This window comes from Vombatus ursinus, unplaced genomic scaffold, assembly GCF_900497805.2.
Source record: "Vombatus ursinus unplaced genomic scaffold, bare-nosed wombat genome assembly UNPS02008996.1, whole genome shotgun sequence".
Taxonomy (NCBI): Eukaryota; Metazoa; Chordata; class Mammalia; order Diprotodontia; family Vombatidae; genus Vombatus; species Vombatus ursinus.
Genome location: NW_020948774.1, coordinates 9,623,049 through 9,642,246, shown reverse-complemented (window position 1 = coordinate 9,642,246; position 19,198 = coordinate 9,623,049). Strand labels below are relative to the sequence as shown.

The 19,198-nt window shown below is 37.1% G+C and overlaps 1 protein-coding gene across 1 annotated transcript in view; it reads left to right on the top strand.

Annotated features, from left to right (window-relative positions):
• The first annotated feature begins 1,267 nt into the window (after nt 1–1,267).
• Nucleotides 1,268–19,198, top strand: part of LOC114034445 (myosin-2) — a 28,886-nt gene continuing 10,955 nt past the window's right edge. Inside the window, exons 1-18 of the mRNA XM_027850125.1 lie at nt 1,268–1,290; nt 4,030–4,257; nt 4,353–4,496; nt 6,570–6,726; nt 8,988–9,015; nt 9,101–9,209; nt 9,310–9,402; nt 10,050–10,113; nt 10,268–10,366; nt 10,622–10,725; nt 13,359–13,497; nt 13,728–13,846; nt 13,937–14,086; nt 15,610–15,780; nt 15,911–16,220; nt 17,272–17,348; nt 18,390–18,477; nt 18,555–18,672. Of these exons, the coding sequence (XP_027705926.1) occupies nt 4,054–4,257; nt 4,353–4,496; nt 6,570–6,726; nt 8,988–9,015; nt 9,101–9,209; nt 9,310–9,402; nt 10,050–10,113; nt 10,268–10,366; nt 10,622–10,725; nt 13,359–13,497; nt 13,728–13,846; nt 13,937–14,086; nt 15,610–15,780; nt 15,911–16,220; nt 17,272–17,348; nt 18,390–18,477; nt 18,555–18,672 (2,174 nt within the window). The 5' untranslated portion in view covers nt 1,268–1,290; nt 4,030–4,053. The remainder of the gene's footprint in view (nt 1,291–4,029; nt 4,258–4,352; nt 4,497–6,569; nt 6,727–8,987; nt 9,016–9,100; nt 9,210–9,309; nt 9,403–10,049; nt 10,114–10,267; nt 10,367–10,621; nt 10,726–13,358; nt 13,498–13,727; nt 13,847–13,936; nt 14,087–15,609; nt 15,781–15,910; nt 16,221–17,271; nt 17,349–18,389; nt 18,478–18,554; nt 18,673–19,198) is intronic.

The window sequence follows — 19,198 nt, the reverse complement described above, 5'->3', positions numbered from 1 at the left end:
ATGAAGAGAGAGAAAAGAGATAGAGAGATAGAGAGAGACAGAGAGAGAGAGAGAGAGAGAGAGAGAGAGACTTTGCTTATGTTTTTTGAGATTGTGTCACCCTATCTCACTCAATCTGGAAGTACAGCAACCACTCATGGTCCTGTTCCAATTATCGATCTGCAGAATCTTTGATTCTTCAGCCTGGTGGCTCCCCTCTCCCAGGAGTTCCCCATATTTTTTCCATACATAGTGGGGACACCCAATGGGCTTAGAAAACTGCAGCTCAGAACTTCCAAGCTCAGGTGATCTACCAGCTTCAGCCTCCCCTGTCTAACAGAAGAGATTGTAAGCATGTGCCATCATTCCGAGCTAGAATGAATGAATGAACCATAGATTGGAGACCAAGGGTGGAGTAAATTTGTGCAGTGATATTCTTGGAAGGCTTATGAGGGCATGAGAATATTTGGCTTCATTCAAGATAGAAGCAACAAATGGAGGTTTTTTTTTCCCCCACAAATCTGGGGAAAGAGCTCTGCTAAATTTTGCCAAGTTGGAAGCAGGGAGTCTGACTGATCTACATCAGTCTTGCAAAAGATTTTTTAAAAATGTATCTTACCAACACAATGTTAAAGATGCCAGTGTAGTGCAAATTTAAATTAAATAATGTCCCTAAAGAAATTTGGCAAGATAATAGCAAAATTGCTGATAAAACTTGGGTATCTTGGCCCCATATTTACTTCTTTACTCATCACCCTGCTTTCTCCTTTCATATCATCTCTCAAATTATTCAGAGGAGATTTATTCACATACCCAATAAGAAAAATATGTCTAATTATATCCAAACATGCTTAATATGAATGAGAATTATGCTTGGACTCTCGATTGCCAGAACAAGCTTTGCCAAACAATTTTTTTGACTTAAGAAAGGACAGGCAGCTGCATTGTTTCCATATCTATCCTTATAAAAGAGCTCTTGGAATGAGTCTGACTCGTCTTGCTTTAAAAAGCTCCAAGGTAAGTGTGACAAGGACCTGGATTTACAGAGAGGGTAAGCAAAAGGACCACACAGCCACACATCCCAGTTTTAGCTGTGACTGATAGAATCTCTACCAGTCTTATCTGTAGGGTTTTATTGTTTTTGTTTTATTTTGGCATTGTTGTGTCCTTAGCCACCTTGGATGCGTCATACATGCAAAAAGGAGATTTTATGACTATGTGATGTACTTTCTTTATTTTCTTTCACAGCATTGCCCAGCTTCAAGTCTGCATCTTCTTCCCTTCTTCCCATTGTCTTCCCTAACATAAGAGGTAAGATCTTGATTTACTAATCACTGGAAGGATATTAAGAGAGGTTCCCAGATGGGGTTTATGTAACTTAGCAACCCTCTAGAAACTGCTTATCTCAGTAACTCTGTCTTCCAACTTGTGCTTCAGACAAGTTACTAGAAAGTGGATCTTTTCTTTCTGGCAGAGCGCTTAGGTCATTGATGAAACGAGATATCATCTGGGCAAAGAGAGAATAGAGTTTTCAGCATATTAGCTAAAAAACAGATCCATGCTAAAATTCCCTTGTGGAAGAGTCCACATTTAATTTTTAAAAGTCTTAATCAACTTTGCTTCAGATCAGACTGCACTTAGAAACTTAATTCTATTTACTTATTCCAGTGAATGGAAAAAGGAACTAGAAAATTTATGAAGTACTTTCCAGATTTAAAATTCTATGATCTTATGATCCTAACTGAGTTTCCCATGGAGACGTATAACTGAGAAGTTTTTGTAGTGCATGGTACACTCGTTAATCATAATGAACTGTTATGAGTGTTAATAATTCTCAAATAATTCCAAAGAAGAGGTTATGGGACATGTTTCAAATAATTCTTCCTCAAAAGACTCATGCTTGAATTTCAGCTTATTAGTTCTTATTATTATGAGTCACTTCTGAGTTCTGTATTATTAAGAAGCCCGTTCACTGAATCAGTCTTTTCAATGACAAAAGGGAGATAGTACGAGTTGTAATACCTACCTTAGAATGTTGTTCTGAGGATCAAAGGAGATAGATATATAAAGTATAAACCATGAGATGCCATATAAATATAAGCAATCTTTATTACTTGAAAACCAAAACAAACTTTGGGAGTAGACTGATCTCAGTTTAAATACTGCCTGACTCTGACATAGACTGGTTGTGTGACTTTGGACAAGTCACTTAAAATCTCAATGTCCAGGTAACTTTCTAGATATAAAAGTTTTAGAACCATTATAGATTTACATCAGTAGAGGGAACTTCTTCCTGAGAAAACTCTCTACAATGATGAAATCATAAGTCTGGGTCAAAAAAAAATGTTGTCATCAAGAGAGTTTAAGTGGTTTGCCTACAATCTTATAGGTATTTAGCAGCAAATCTGGGAATGGAAGTGAGTTTTCCTGACTGGAAAGCTAGTTTTTGAAGAATAAACTGTGTGAGGGATTAGGGGCATCCCAGTCCAAGCCAGTGGACCAATGGATGATGGAGCACTAGGCCTGAAGTCAGGAAGACCAAAGTTCAAATCCAGCCTCAGACACTTCCTATCTGTGTAACCCTGGGCAAATCACTTAACCTCTGATTGCCTGACAAAATAGATCTGCTGGAGAAGAAAATGGAAAACCACTCCAGTATCTTTGCTAAGAAAATACCAAATGGGGTCATGAAGGGTCAGACACAACTAAACGACTGAATAACAACAACAAAGCCCTATGACATCCTCAAATCATGGAAGTCTGAAGCAAACTCTAGAGATGAAGGAGAAAAGCAAGGAGGACAGGTTGATATCATGTATTGCACGAATACAGGACTTATCCTATCAATCAAATAGGAGATTTAGAATTGTAAGTGACCTTTAATGTCATTTATACAAATCCTCTTCTTATATAAATGAGTAACTGAGACCCAGAGTGGTTAAGTAATTTTCCCAAAGACAAACAGATAGTGAAAGACTGGAGATTTGAATGCAGGACTCTGGCTCTAAATTTAGTTTTCTTTCCATTTGAAGAAAGAAGACCTGAGAATAATAAAAATTGCAAGCTCTACGTTCTTGGGAAAGTTCCTATTCCCTTTTGTATTTTCATTTCTAGAGAATGAGGAAGTCACTTACCCTAAACAAGTCACTTACCCAATCAGTGCCCTAGAACCAGGTGAGGTCTATGGTTCCTCCTAGCACTTCTATCTTGTGGAAGGCAGAGTTTGAAGACCTACTGTGGATAAACCATAAATTAAAAGTAACTTGATACTTACTAGCTATGTGACCCTGGGCAAGTCACTTAACCCCAATTGCCTCATCAAAATAAATAAATAAATAAAAAACATGGATATAGAAGAATCCTCTGCTGAGGAGAGATGTAATCAGAAGGATTTTGGGGGGGGGGGGTTAGGAAAACTTTCTAGGAGAGGCAGTAGCATCAGTCTACAATATCTTTTGCTAGTAGACAAGTTTAAATACTCTTTATTTGTCAGAACTAGGTACACACAGAAGAAGTAATATGTTTCTCAAAGGCTAAGACATGACTAGCCACTTTTCCTCCTGCAGCAAGAAGCACTAAATATACTCTCAATTCAGTTGAACTGGGATGGTGGAAATGGATATAAAATGACATTGTGCATGTCCTGGTTGGAAGATCTTCCCTAGGAGGAATGAGAAGTAGAGAAACGCAGGTCATGTCAAGGAGGAATTCACCTGGGATACAACCTCCCGGGGGAGGAAGCCAAGCTTAATTGTTTCTATGTTGTTGAAGGACTACAAAAACCATTAGCATCCTCTAAATTTCTATACTTTTGGGTAAGGCCCTGATTGTCCTGTCCTCATAATAGTTCTACTCACAAGGGATATGTGAGGGTAAGTCATGAAACATGAAAATGTGAGTTATCTTAATTTTTTCAGTAGTTAGAACAGTGTAGTTAACTATAAATCCCCAACAAATATTAAGCACAAAAAAATTAATGCATGAATGAAAGTATGTGCATGGCCATGTAAATCCTGAATGATGACTTGTATATATCTTCTTTCTGTTAAGCCTTGTGGCTAATATACTGTAGCCATGAGTTCAGACAATGAAATGGCCGTTTTTGGGGAAGCAGCCCCTTACTTAAGAAAGTCTGAAAAAGAACGTATTGAGGCTCAGAACAAGCCTTTTGATGCCAAGACATCAGTCTTTGCTGTGGAACCTAAGGAATCTTTTGTAAAAAGCGTCATCCAAAGCCGGGAAGGAGGAAAAGTGACCGTAAAAACAGAAGGTGGAGCAGTAAGTAAAAATCTTACCTCATCGAATTCCCATTCAATTTATTCTTTCTCCTAATCCGTATGAACTTGTGCCTTTCTTACTTTCTTACTTTCCAGACACTAACAGTGAGGGAAGATCAAATCTTCCCCATGAACCCTCCCAAATTTGACAAGATAGAGGACATGGCCATGATGACTCACTTGCATGAACCTGCCGTCCTGTATAACCTCAAAGAGCGTTATGCAGCCTGGATGATCTATGTGAGTGCATCTCAAAATATCTGGGATTTAGAACACCCAATTCTGATTTCATGCATGTGGCCTTGTAAATACATTTAGAGAAAGGCCCTACTATAGCTCTCAAGAAGTTAAGTAGCAAAAAAGAAAAAGAAAGTAGTTTGTAATTAGAACTGTGTGGACCCTAAGGAATAATTTAGAAAAGAGTCAACATCTGAGGATGGAACTTAAACTCAGGGATCCCCAAATGGGATAATGTTTCTAAATACTCTCTCCAAGTTATAATTCTGTTCATGATGGCTTTTGGAAGCCCATAACACCACCCTTACCCTGACCACTACCTCCTCATGACTGTCTCACTAGCTAAAGGCAAGAAGGTTTCCTTCTACAGATCACATGAACAGGCATTTGAGCAGTTCCTAATTGTCAACTGAATTAAACATGGGAATCATTTGAGGATTTTTTTCCCCATTTCTAATTAGGGAAACTCCATGCTTACATATATTTGTCAGTGCTGGATAAAGGCATATATGATGTGCTTATCAAGTTTGCAGATAACAGATGACAGACATCAATAGATGACTTGTTGCAAACAGTGAAGAGTCAAAAGATCTCAGCAGCTTGAGCATTGGGGTAAATCTAATAACATAAAATTTGATTGGGACAAATCTTATATGGGTTTTAAAATTCAACTTCAAGAGCATAAGATGTGGTAGGTATAGCTTGACAGCAGATCAACTGCAAAACAATTCGTACTTTAGTGGACTATGAATGCAAAATGAATCAATATTATTAGATGAAAACCAAAAAAAGAATGCAATCTTGGGTGGTGTTAAAAGAGGCATAGTGTCCATAACTAGAGAGTAGATAATCCTACTGTACACATAATCCTAATAAGATGCCATCTGGAGTTTTGCATTCAGTTCTGGTGAAACATTTTAGGAAGGACATTGATTAATTGAAGGGCATCCAGAAAAGAGTAGTCAGGATGTTGACTACATATCATGCATACATACATGAGGACTAGCTAATGACAAAAGATGTATTTAGCCTGGAGAAATGATGGTTTACAGCAGAGTGTGAAACTTGTCTTCTAGTGCTGGAAAGGTTATGATGTGAAAGAGGGATTAAATTTATTCCGTTTGACCCCAGAGGGTAAGATAGGGAGTAATGAATCAATAGAAGTGTCAAAAAGGAAAATTTAGATTTAATGTTAGGGGAAAACATATTAGTGGAGTCAGTTAAAAGTGGAATGGGCTGCCTCCAGAGGTAAGAAATGTCTTCAAGCTAAGGTTTGATGACCATAGAAGGAATTCTTGTTCCGTTAGATCAAGGGTTTAGAGATGGAATAGAACAGACCTTTGAGGACATCTAGTCCAGCTCCCTCATTTTAAAAATGAGGGACAGAAGCCTATGGAGGTTAAATGTTAAAGTTTGCACAGGTAGTAACAGCTGACATTCCAGGTCCACCTATTCAAAATCCAGTGCTCTCTCTACTGAGTACCCTACATGTTTGGATTGGGCTAGATGACATCTGAGAGCCTTTCCAACTTTGAGATTCTGTAATTCTGTGATTTCTAGGTGCAAAGGGGAGAAGCTACACTCTCTATGTATGATGCTTCTGCTAAAAGGTATACCCCATCTATTGCCTAAATGTAGCATCGATCCTTTTGGGTTTAAGACTTGCAGAGTTCCAAAGGACTCAAAAGATCTTCTGTTTTTAGCAGAAATTATGAATGAGCAAATATAAACTATATTTAAGGTATCGTGCTGGGAACTATTAGAGATATAATAATTTTAAAACATATTCTTTACTCTGCTCATAATATAGTTAAAATATTCATTCCTTGAAAAACCTCTCCTTTTTTTTTTAATTAGGCGATTGGGGTTAAGTGACTTACCCAGGGTTGCACAGCTAGTAAGCATCAAGTGTTTGGTCTGAGGTCAGATTTGAACTCAGGTCCTCCCGACTTCAGGGCCAGTGCTCTATCCACTGCACCACCTAGCTGCCCTGAAAAACCCTCCTTTTAAAGTGTTTTCTTTCTCCTTCATTTAATTAATATTGATAAGATTATTGTCTGTTCTTTCTTCATGCAGACCTACTCAGGCCTCTTCTGTGTCACTGTCAATCCTTACAAGTGGCTGCCAGTGTATAACCCAGAGGTGGTGACTGCCTACAGGGGCAAAAAGAGGCAGGAGGCCCCTCCCCACATCTTCTCCATCTCTGATAATGCCTATCAGTTCATGTTAACTGGTGAGTGGGTCAATATTTCTTAAGTACCTGCGGAACACTAGGAAGTTCCTATCCCAAAACTGATCTAGAGCAGAACCAAGGCTAAATGCTTGGAAGTAAAACATACCTATGAAGACACGGAAACTGAAGTAGTAAATTATCAGGCAATATATTTGCAGTAAAGGACAGGTAGGTGGCACAGTGAAGAGAGCGCCAGTCCTGTAGTCAAGAGGAGCCATTTTCCTGAGTTCAAATCTGGCCTCAGACACTTACTAGCTATGTGACCCTGGACAAGTCACTTAACTCTGCTTGCCTCCTTTTTCTCATCTGTAAAATAAGCTGGAGAAGGAAATGGCAAACCACTCCAGTGTCTTTGCCAAAAAAATGCCAAATGGGGTCACAAAGAGTCAGACATAACTGAAAACAACTAACAACAACAAATATTTGCAGTAAAATATACAAATCCCCAAGATTAAAAGAACTTCACTAAGATTACTGCCTTAATGCTTAAAGCACCTAGAATTAAACTTGTTAATTTGCTAGAATAGCAATAGCCCATCTAGATTTAGAAAATCTGGGTTAGAGCCTAGGTTCAAAAGCAATAGCTGTTCGGCCCAGAGCACATAATTTTTGAATCTCAGTTTCCTAATGTGGAAAATAGGGATAATACCACTTACACTCTCTCTCATATGGGACTCATAAATAATGCTCTCTATAAACCTTAAAACACTGTTGAAAGTGCTTAGCACAGTGCCTAGCGCATAGTAGATGCCTAATAACTGTTTATTTATTAATTTAAATAGGAGTGGCTATTAAAAACAACACAAAAACATACTTGAAATCTAACTCCTGCATTTCAATTCTACCAGAAGAGATTACACACCTAAAATTAAATTTATCTTTTTTGAGAAGTTGAGATACCAGGAATTTTGACAAGACCACATGACTCCTCTATTCAAGGAAAACTTCAATATACCTCTATTACTTGAGGGATAGAGGGGATGGGATGGTAATATAAACTCCATAGCCTGGTATTTAAAATCTGGTTCTGGCCTCCTTGCCAGATTATTGTGCATCATTCCTTTTCTTTTGTTTTAAATTTTTACTTATGGAATAAAATTTTACTTTATGGAATTTTTAAATTTATGGACTTTTTAATTTATAGAACAAAACAAGAATTTCCATAACACAATATAATAAAAAGATGATTGCACATGAAAGTGCAAATTTATTAACTTACTATTCCTTTTAAGTATATTATAAAGTTATCCTTATTCCCTTTCACACACTTTATGCTCCAGACAAACTTGCTATTCTCCAAATACAACATTCTAGCTACTGTATCTGTGCCTTTGCATGAGTTGTTCCCCATGCTCAGAGTGCACTCCCACTTCACCACCCCCTCATAGAATCCCTTCTTTTCCTTCAAATCTCAGCTCATATACTATTCCTGATCACCCCAGGACTGTTTCCTTACCCACAGGTTATTATATATACTTACATCTTGTATCTCCAAGTAGAACGTGAGCTCCTTGAAAAATAGGGACTGTTTTTGGTTTGTTTTATTTTGTTTTTTTCTTTACCTCTCCAGTGTCTTCTGGTACACCTCTAGCCGTCTGGTAGGCACTGGATTGGAAGAAAGCAAAGAAATAATATTGAATCATTTTAACATTAGGAACCCCAAACATTAATTGAATTTGATTCTGATATTATAACAGGTTTTAAAATAATTAATTAAATTTTAATTATTTAAATAATTAATGATTAACATGGTAATGAATTTATTAATTACATTAAAGTAACTTATTAGTACTCTTTTAAATCAGAGTTAATATTTCAATGAAAGAAATACTTTTAAATGACCTATTCACAAGGCACTGTGCTGGGTGCTAGTGATATAAAGACTGAAATGATAGGGCTCTTGCCCTCAAGTAGCTCACATTTTATGTTAGGTGGTTGAATGAAACCTAAAACTATGTTCTTCACTATCATCATTTGTGCCTCATGAATAGTGATATTAGACTTTTCATGATGTGGCAGAGATCATGGCACAATCAATAGGTTACATGAGTAGTAAACATCCTCTGCTGAGAGATTGTCTACCTCCTCTTAAAGATCATTTTATGAAAGGAAGAACAGCACAAAAGTTCATGATATCTGTTCTTTGTGAGCTGTAATTCAGTGATTTTTTAAAAGGACACAGGACACTTTAAAGTAGCAAATATACCACTTTATTTTCAAAGTAAAGTTTATTTAAACTTCCTTTGTTTTCTCTTTCACAGATCGGGAGAACCAGTCAATCTTGATCACGTATGTAGATGTCATGATGGGGGTTGATAATTGCATTGCTTAAAATTGTTTGAGTCTGACCATTTCTCTTCTATGGACTTGGCAGTGGAGAATCTGGTGCTGGAAAGACTGTCAATACCAAGCGTGTCATTCAGTACTTTGCAACAATTGCAGTGACTGGGGAGAAGAAGAAAGAAGAGTCTGGGAAGATGCAGGTAGGGCTGTGAACCAAGTCAGAGTCAAATTTCTACTGGTGTTCCTTGGTGTTTGTGTGGAGTCTCTGATGTGAGGACTAGCCTGTTGTTGTTGTTTTAGGGGACACTAGAAGATCAAATCATCAGTGCCAACCCCCTATTGGAAGCTTTCGGCAATGCCAAGACTGTGAGGAATGACAACTCTTCTCGCTTTGTAAGTCTTTCTGGCAACATGGATGAGTAGTATAAATGAGAGCTCTGTGACTACACTACCTGGGACTTTGCATCACTATGGTTCTTAGTTACATGCATTCCCTCTGCTTCTAATGATGGAACAGCATGGGCTGGTGGGAGTTACCAGCCTGATATTAACATGGGCCAACAAGTAAAAGTTTGTTCTTGGTTTTCCCCCTGGCTTGCTATATAATCTTCATGATGTTACAATATTTAATGTTGTTGTTCAGTCCTGTCTGACTCTTTGCAACCCCATGGACCATACTGTCCATGAGATTTCCTTGACAAAGATACTGGGGTGGTTTGCCATTTCCTTCTCCAGTGAATTAGGGCATATAGAGGTTAAATGACTTGCCTAAGGTCACATAAATAGTAAGTATCATAGGTCAGATTTGAACTCAGGTCTTCCTGACTCCAAACCCAGCATTCTATCTGCTGAGTCACCTAGCTCCCTCCTTACCATGTTTAATACCTGTGTTTAAATACAAACTTTTCAAAGAAGGATACTCAGATTTTCCTACAATATGAGGGTATTTGTGGAAGTGATTACATGTATAATGGGTATTGAGCTACTCAGAGATGAATGGCTCATAAAGACAAGGTTATATTATTCTTTTTCCTTTCCAGGGTAAGTTCATTAGGATCCACTTCAATACCGCAGGGAAACTGGCTTCAGCAGACATTGAAACATGTAAGTGACTAAGTTCTACTAATCCTGAAGTGATTTCCAAATATTCCTTTCGACATCTTTTCCATTTGCTATGTCTCTGATTTTTTGTTCAAAAATTAAGCTTTGTATCTCATTTTTTAAATTTTGACTAATTACAGTTTACCTATCTCTCCAGATCTGCTAGAGAAGTCAAGAGTTACTTTCCAGCTAAAGGCTGAAAGAAGCTACCACATTTTTTATCAGATCACATCAAACAAGAAACCAGAACTAATTGGTAAGACATTTCATAAAATGAAATAACAGGACTGATGAACTTGTTTAGACCAAAGGTCTATCTAGCTAAAGATTCAATCCCTTCAGTAGAGAGAGGTGGAAGAGAAGTAATCTTCTTACCTCAACCTCAACGTGTTTGGGCTGTCTTCTCAGCCATTCTTATTTTTCATTAATCACTTGTGGCTCTGGTTGTATGAATCGAGTATATATGTTGGATTTTTTATGAGAAGGATAATCCTGTCAATTCTATTATCAGAGATGCTTCTGATTACGACCAACCCATATGATTATCCATTTATCAGTCAAGGAGAGATCAGTGTTGCCAGCATTGATGACCAAGAGGAGCTGATGGCTACTGATGTAAGTATTTAAGAACCTAAATAATTCCATACTGAGTCAGATCCCCAGCCCATCAAAGTATTCTTTCTCTGACTTAACAGCAAGAGATGCCTCATACATGAGTATTGCTGTCCTTCTAGTTGTCAACCTCAAAAGGTTAAGTAAAGCATCACCTCCCTCAAAAATAAAAAATCCTAATTTCCCTTAAGAACCCATTAGGGTTCTATCATCCTTACATTTATCTAAACCCTTCATGAAAATCCCTGTTTTCCCATCTGTACCACTTCTTAGTAATAAAATGTGTGTTGCAATGGAAATAATATGGTTCTTGATAATAGGTTATTTGAATTACTGAGACTTTGCTCAAACATTCTTGAGATGTATGACCCTGAGAGTTTAATTTCTCTGCACCTTTGAGTCTCCGTTAGTAAAATGGGAATAATAATAGTTGCACTTTCTGCTTAAGAAATTTCCTGTGAATAAATCATTTTTTAAACCTTAGAGTATTAGATAAATGAAAACTATTAATTCAATAGTTTTAAAAGTTGTACAGCTTTGGATGTGATTATTTCTTCAGTCACATGGATTGTATTCCTTACACGCCTTAGCAACTGGTTTCCATACTTTTTTGTGTGCTTTGCAAACTTTTTTTAATTCTCAATTTAACAAATATCAAATAAAATTAATATTTCCACATACATTGCAGAACAGAAGGAAGGACTTGTACAGGAAACTGATATTCTCTATTACATAGAGCTTACTTTTCTTTTTAACTAGATAATAATTTCAACATGTAACTTTCAAAGTTGTTCCTGTTCACCTATAATTCCTTCTGGCTTTCTATTCTCTCATAATTTGGGGATAAGAGAGGACTCTTTCCCTAATATGCCATCTCCCTGTCACCCCTACCTTGAAAAAAAAGAAAAGAAAAGAAAAATCCCTGGGACAAGCATGTATAGGCAAGCAAAAAAAAATTCATACACTGGCCGTGTCCAAAAACATGTTTCTCATTCCACATCTCAAGTCTAATTACCTCTCTGTCAGGAGGTACAAAGCATGTTTTATCATCAGTACTCTAGAATCACAGTGGGTCATTACACTGATTATAATCTTTCAAAATTGTCTTTCTTTACATTATTTTTGTTACTGTACAATTTTTTTCACTAATTCTGATCACTTCTCTCTTCCTTGGTTCATAAAGGTCTTCCCAGGTTTCTCTGAAACCAGTCATTTCATCAGTTCTTATAGCACAAAAATATTTTATTATATTCACATACCCTAATTTCTTCAGCCGTTCTCCAATTAATGAGCACCCCTTAAGTTTCTAGTTCCTTACCATTACAACAAAAGATGCTATAGTGAATAGTTTTGGTGTATAATTCTAGTAATGTAATCACTGTTTAATGACTTTTTGGACATAGTTTCCAATTGCTTTCCAGAATGACTTACAGGGGTAGGGAACCTGTGGCCTCGAGGCCACAAATCAGTTTGGATTCAGTCAAAGGATCACACTTGAGGCTAAACCAATTCACAATTCCACTAACAGTCCCTATTTTTCTGCAGTTCCACCTACATTTGTCATTTCCTTTTTTGGTCATCTTTGCCAATCTAATGGGTATAGGGTGGAACTTCAGAGTTGCTTTAATTTGCATCTCTCTAATTATTAGCGATTTGGAGCACTTGGATTTCTTCTTTCGAAAATTGCCTGTTCTTATACTTTGACCATTTATGTGTTGAAGAACAGTTCTTACTCTTATAAATTTCAAGCCGTTCCTTATATTTTATGGGAAATGACTTCTTTATAAAGAAACCTGTTGCAATCTTTTTTTCTGTTAAATGGTTTTATTTCTCATTCTAATTACAAAGATTTCATTTGTGTAAAAACTTTTAAATCCTCTTTAATAACAACAAAAAATTATCCTTTTAAAGTTTTGTAATCCTCTCTATCTTTTGCTGGTCATGAACACTTCCCCTCTCCATAAATATGAAAGATAATTTTTTCCTTACTTCTTTAGATTTTTTACAATGTGACCTTTTTCTATCTAAGTTATGTATCCATTTAGATCTTTTCTTGGTGTATAGTGTAAGGGATTGTTCTATAACTTATTTCTGCCAGCCTACTTTCCAGTTTTCCCAGCAGCTTCTACTGAAGAATTCCTTACCCCAGTAGCTAATGTCATAGGGTTTATTAAATAGAGTGTTGCTGCTTTTATTTGCTTTCTGTGTTGTGCTCCTAATTTGTTTTAAATTGATTGACCTTTTTATCTTTTAACCAGTATCAAACAGTTTTATGATTACTGTTTATAAAATAATTTGAGATCTTACACTGCTAAGCCTTCTTCCTTCCCACTTTATTTTATTATTTCTCTTGAGATTCCTAACCTTTGGTTCCTCCAGATTAATTTTGTCTTTATTTTTCTAATTCTCTAAAGTAACCCTTTGATAACTTGACTAATAAATTAATTAGAGAGTATGGTCATTTTCAATCATACTGGCTCAACCTACAGCTCCATAAGATTCTATGCTCACAAAAATTATCAACTGATGGTTAAACTGCTTATGATAAGCCACTTGGCCTTGTGGTCCTTGTATGACTGATGCTTATTCAGATTAGGTCTGTTTTCAAAGCTTTTTCAACTTAATGACTTTTCCAGAATGCTATCGATATCCTGGGTTTTACTACAGAGGAAAAAGTGTCCATTTACAAACTCACGGGAGCTGTCATGCATTATGGGAACTTGAAATTCAAACAAAAGCAGCGAGAGGAGCAGGCTGAGCCAGATGGCACTGAAGGTATTCACTGATTCCTCTTAAGTTACTTGATTATATAACTGAAATCAAATTTGGTTCATATCTCCTATTACCCTTGAGCTTGGAGAGAAGCACCATGGTATTACGTAGGTGCTAATCTTCATTTGTGTATATGTGTGTGTGTATGTGTGTATACATGTATGTATATGTTTGTGTACATGTGTGTATATGAATACATATACATATATTTTCCTCTCATTTTGTCCCCACAGTTGCTGACAAAGCTGCCTATCTCCAGAGTCTGAATTCTGCAGACCTGCTCAAAGCATTGTGCTTTCCTAGAGTGAAAGTTGGCAATGAATATGTCACCAAAGGCCAGACCGTAGAGCAAGTATGTGCCTGGTTTAAGCAATTACAAATGATTTGGGCATCCTTTACATTTTTTCCAATAATTAAAGGAATTATATTTTTGTGCTTTAAGGTGACTAATGCTGTAGGTGCTCTGGCTAAAGCTGTCTATGAGAAGATGTTCCTGTGGATGGTCGCTCGCATCAACCAGCAGCTGGACACCAAGCAGCCCAGACAGTACTTCATTGGAGTCCTGGACATCGCTGGCTTTGAAATCTTTGATGTGAGTTAGCAGCGAGCTGGCAAAGGGGAAATTTACAGCAGTAAATTCAGAAACAGAGACCATCTGTGCCTTTCTCTTGTGATTTCCCCAATTGTGATTTAAAAGACAACAATTAGATAATTTCAAGAAATGCTATATTCCGTAAGTTCCTATATGTTCAGAACAAAGCTGAGTAAGACTTGGTGAGGTATTGTAGTAAAATCTGAAATTCTCAATGAAAGATAAGGCTGCCATTTAAAAAAAAAACATCCAAGTGTACTTGTAAAAGACAGGATATCTCAGAATGAATACTGGAGAAATACATCAGTTGGGAGGTAAGGACTAAGTAGGGTAATTTTGAGGTCAAAGATCAGAACCATAATTTGTGTAGCTGCACTATTGCTAGCACATAGAAAAAATAAAACTGATTTCTGCTTAGTGAAGACGTGCCTGGCATTGTGGAATTTCATGGCAAATCAATTCAATTTAATTCACCAAACATTTCTTACTATGTGCCGAGCACTTTCAAGTCATTGGCAATACGGTGAAGAACATGAAATAGCCCCTGCTCTCAAGGAGTCTATTGATGGCCTAAAACTAATTGTTTTCTCCCTTTAATCTCCTTTTGCACCACTCTGCCATAGTCACTGCAGAAGTGAAAGGAGACAGAAGGCCATTTTAAGTTTTTTCTTTGTTTCACTGGTTAGCACGACCAAAAAAGTTTCATCACCATTTGGTCAGCCTACTGGTGATATGCCTCTTCTTGAGTAGCAAGTCACCTCTCAGTGACCCCAACCACTTTAAAACTATGAATTTCCTACGCATTGATGGAGTTGCAATATGGAAGGAAATTTCAATACTGGGAACTCCCTCATGCCAATAAAATTATAGGCTTGGATTAAAGAAATGGAATTGTATTGGCTAAATAAATATCCATTTTATAAGTTAGAGTATAAATGCTTAAGAGTAGAATAAAGTGCTATGCTCAATCCAAGAAGAGTAGGGGGAATATTTTTTGCCATGGGAATCAAGAAAAGCTTCATATAGAAGATAATCCTTGATCTGGACCTTGAAGGTAGTGTAGATTATTAGTAATAATAGCTGACACATATGCTTTATGTTTTGCAAATTGTTTTGAGTACCCTGTCCCATTTGGTCCTCCTGCCTTTTCCATGTGGGTAAGTATTACAGGTATTATTGCCCCCATCTTACAATTGAGAAAACAGAAGCTCAGAGAAATTAGGCTACATGCCTATAGTCATATAGCTTATAAGTATGTAAAGGGAAACCAGATTTCTTTAAATTCCACCTCCAGTGCTTTTTTCACAGTACCGTGTAATCCCTCCTCACATTACTGCTTCTCATGTAAAAAGAGGTCGGAAATCACCTCTGAGTTCAAATTCTGATTTGCACATTTAAAAACTACAAAACCTTGAGCAAGTTACTTTCCTTTCTTGGCCTCAGTTTCCTCTTCTATGAAATGTGGGCCTAGAACTAGAGAATTCCAGCTTCAAATCTTATGTTTCTATAATCTCTCTATTCAGTTCAACAGCCTGGAGCAGCTGTGCATCAACTTCACCAATGAGAAACTGCAGCAGTTCTTCAACCACCACATGTTCGTGCTGGAGCAGGAGGAGTACAAGAAGGAAGGCATCGAGTGGGAGTTCATTGACTTTGGGATGGACCTGGCGGCCTGCATCGAGCTCATTGAGAAGGTGCGTACACATTTTTAGACATTAATAATAACTCATGAAAAATTCCACGGTTGAATTTCATTTCAATTTTATGGTCAAATTAAAACCTATATACTACATAATCATTGTGTATCTGCTGTCTTCCCTCCAGCCAATGGGCATCTTCTCCATCCTTGAAGAAGAGTGTATGTTCCCCAAGGCAACAGACACTTCTTTCAAGAACAAGCTGTTTGAGCAGCACATTGGAAAGTCTAGCAACTTCCAGAAACCCAAAGTTGTCAAAGGGAAGCCTGAGGCCCACTTCTCTCTAATCCACTATGCTGGTACTGTGGACTACAACATTACTGGCTGGCTCGACAAGAATAAGGACCCCCTGAATGAGACTGTGGTTGGGCTATACCAGAAATCCGCAATGAAAACTCTAGCTCACCTCTTCTCTAAGACACAGACTGCAGAAGCAGGTAATTCTTGAAAGATAATGCTTACTCATTACTACAAACTGGAGGCGGTAATTTTTTGGTGGTGACTTCGTTGAGGAAATTGAGTCTGAAGGTACAGAGAGCAACTAGTTGTTCCTTTAGGCCTCTGGTTAATAGTTTCTCTTTTAATTATTCACAACCTTTTCCAACATTGATATCACCCTGGTGCTATGTAGACATGAGAAAACATAAAATTTCCCATAGGTGGCATGCTGTCATTTGATATGTTTTATGACATGGTCTTATTAACAAAATCACTGCTAATAAAGCCAAGAGAACATTTTGGAATCACCTTGATCCCAATTTCCACCACTCTACTCTACCCTTCCCTTACATTCTGTGCTGAGTGACAAAAAGCTCCTAAGGTTTAAGCACGTATGGAAAAATGCATACCAGTATATATTTTAGGTCCCTTCAAACTCCACATTTGTAAAATCTTTTGTTGTTTTTTTTTTTTTTTCCAATTCCATGCCTTCAGACTCTTGGTCAGTGGAAGATGGCAATCTAGACAAGTCAAGAGCTAACACTTGCTTCTCAGTACTGACCTCTATCAGCAATTTTTTAGAGCAATGTTTCCACAATTTTCTTTTTCTTTTTGGTATAGGACTATGATTTCATTAAAGAGGGAAGTTTCTGGTATAATAACACCCTCCACCAATGTAATCAGCAACTCCCTCAGGGCCTATGGTCTTAGAAAGTTACATGAGGGAATAAGTTGTATCAGAGGAGATACATGAATTTTTATCTTTCTGATTTCTGATTTTTTTAATTTATTCTATTCACTATACCACATTTGCTCTTCACAGTTTTACTAAGTATATATAATAGTATATTTAGCAGGAGACATAGAGGTATACTCGAATTTAGTAGTGTATTTTTGGTGAGACAAAATTCTAGCCCTGAAGAAAGAGAGAGAAGGACCAGTAGCAGTCTCAAAGCAATCCATTTGCTTTGAGAAAGGAGTAAAGAGGTAACAAGGAAATATGGATGACTCAAAGCCATATTTAAATTACATACTTTGTCTTTTCTTCAGAGGCTAGTGGTGGAGTTGTCAAGAAAGGTTCTAAGAAGAAGGGTTCTTCTTTCCAGACAGTATCAGCTCTTTTCAGGGTAAGGCAAGAAATCAATTTGAGATTTCCTCATACCCGGTCCTAGGTACCAGCACTAAATACTAATCTGCTACCTGCTTTTTAAAAATAAATCTTCAAACTACTTCGGTAAAGCCTGACCTTAATCGATAAGAGATATCCTTCCTCCCTCTTTGCCTTTCCACTGCAAGTCCTTGGCTTAATTGTGCTAGAGAAAGGAGCCATTTTTTTTTTCAGGAGACTTTCTAACATGTTACATTCCACAATTTCATTTAAACAAGCAGAGATTCGTGGTCAGGATCGAAAACAAAAAATAGAGACTAATGAATATAAAGTAGGTGGCCTAAAAGAAACTTAAAGTAGTCTGCCTCTCCTCAGTGCTCATAATTCTTGATTATCCATGGTCATTTTGCTCATCCTGTAGATAATCTGGAAGCCAGCCCACGTAGTAAGGAAATCCATGTTTATCAGGAGACCTTGGGAATTCAGTGCTGGCAGATGCAAATCTTTTCTTAGAGTGATATGAAATTTGGTAGAATGAGAAGCGAATGTGTAACAGGGTAATGGAGGAGAAGAGAGAGTGGGAAGTGAATGCCTAAAAGGAATGCAATTTTTTGAGCTGAATATAATTCAGTTTTCAAACAAGTTTTGAAAATTCTTAGGATTGATTTGTATAGGTGCTCCCTGATGGGATCAAAAGAGAAGTCTATTCTGTGGGAAAAGTTGTAGCTTCTGGAAAGTTTATTTCCTTCAAAGCTTGGCTCAAGGCCCATCTTTTATGTGATGCTTTTCTCTCACCCACCAGTGGAAATGACATTGTACAGTACTCATTTTGTGTGTGTGTGTGTGTGTGTGTTGTATCTCCTGATAGACTGTAAGCTCCTTGAGGGCAGGGTTTGCTTTTATCTAGCACAGTGGTAGGCACTAAATAAATGCTTGTGAATTGTTTTTAAAATGGCCTTAATCTGACATTCCAATAAAAGTTTCTGATAAAGTTACATGAGTATCAGTCCTTTGGATTAGTTTTCACACTTTTAATGAGTCTTCTCATGTGGTCTCCTAGGAGAATTTAAACAAGCTGATGACCAACCTGAGGAGCACTCACCCTCATTTTGTCCGGTGCATCATTCCCAATGAAACCAAAACTCCTGGTAAGATATTCTCAGATTAAAGTTCTCAGTAAGCTCTTTATTTTGTAATATAATCACATATATTTTGGTTATTTCAGGTGCCATGGAACATGAACTTGTCCTGCACCAGCTGAGGTGTAACGGTGTGCTAGAAGGCATCAGAATCTGTCGGAAAGGATTCCCAAGCCGAATCCTGTATGCTGACTTCAAACAGAGGTCAGCTTCTCTACATTGTTTTTTCTTTTTGTTTTTATTTTTTGCTAGACTTTACATAACACTTTAAGGTTTGCAAAGTTCTATACCTATATTATCTCACTGTATCCTCACAATAATCCTCCTTTGAGGATTTTGGTCTTTGGTTTAATACAATCTTATGAATATTTCTGAATTCTTTAGAGCTCATTGCAAAAGAAAAAGGCAAAAATAATATCACAATCTTGAAAATAGCTTAAAAAATTAAAGCCCAACTTTTTAAACATTTTGTATAATTTGTATTGGACTCACTGACATATAATTAGGCAATTAAATAACCAAATAACAGATATTTATTGAGTATCTGATATGTACAAGTTTTGTGGGGATTACAGAGAATCAGAAGACATAGTTCTTGCCTTCATGAACCTTGCAGTCTTATCATTGATACAAGTATATACATGAAATGGTAATTAATAATATAAGGCACAAAATGGTATGTGTTAAATTAGTGTTATAGACAATAAGTGCCATAGGCATTTAGACTGGA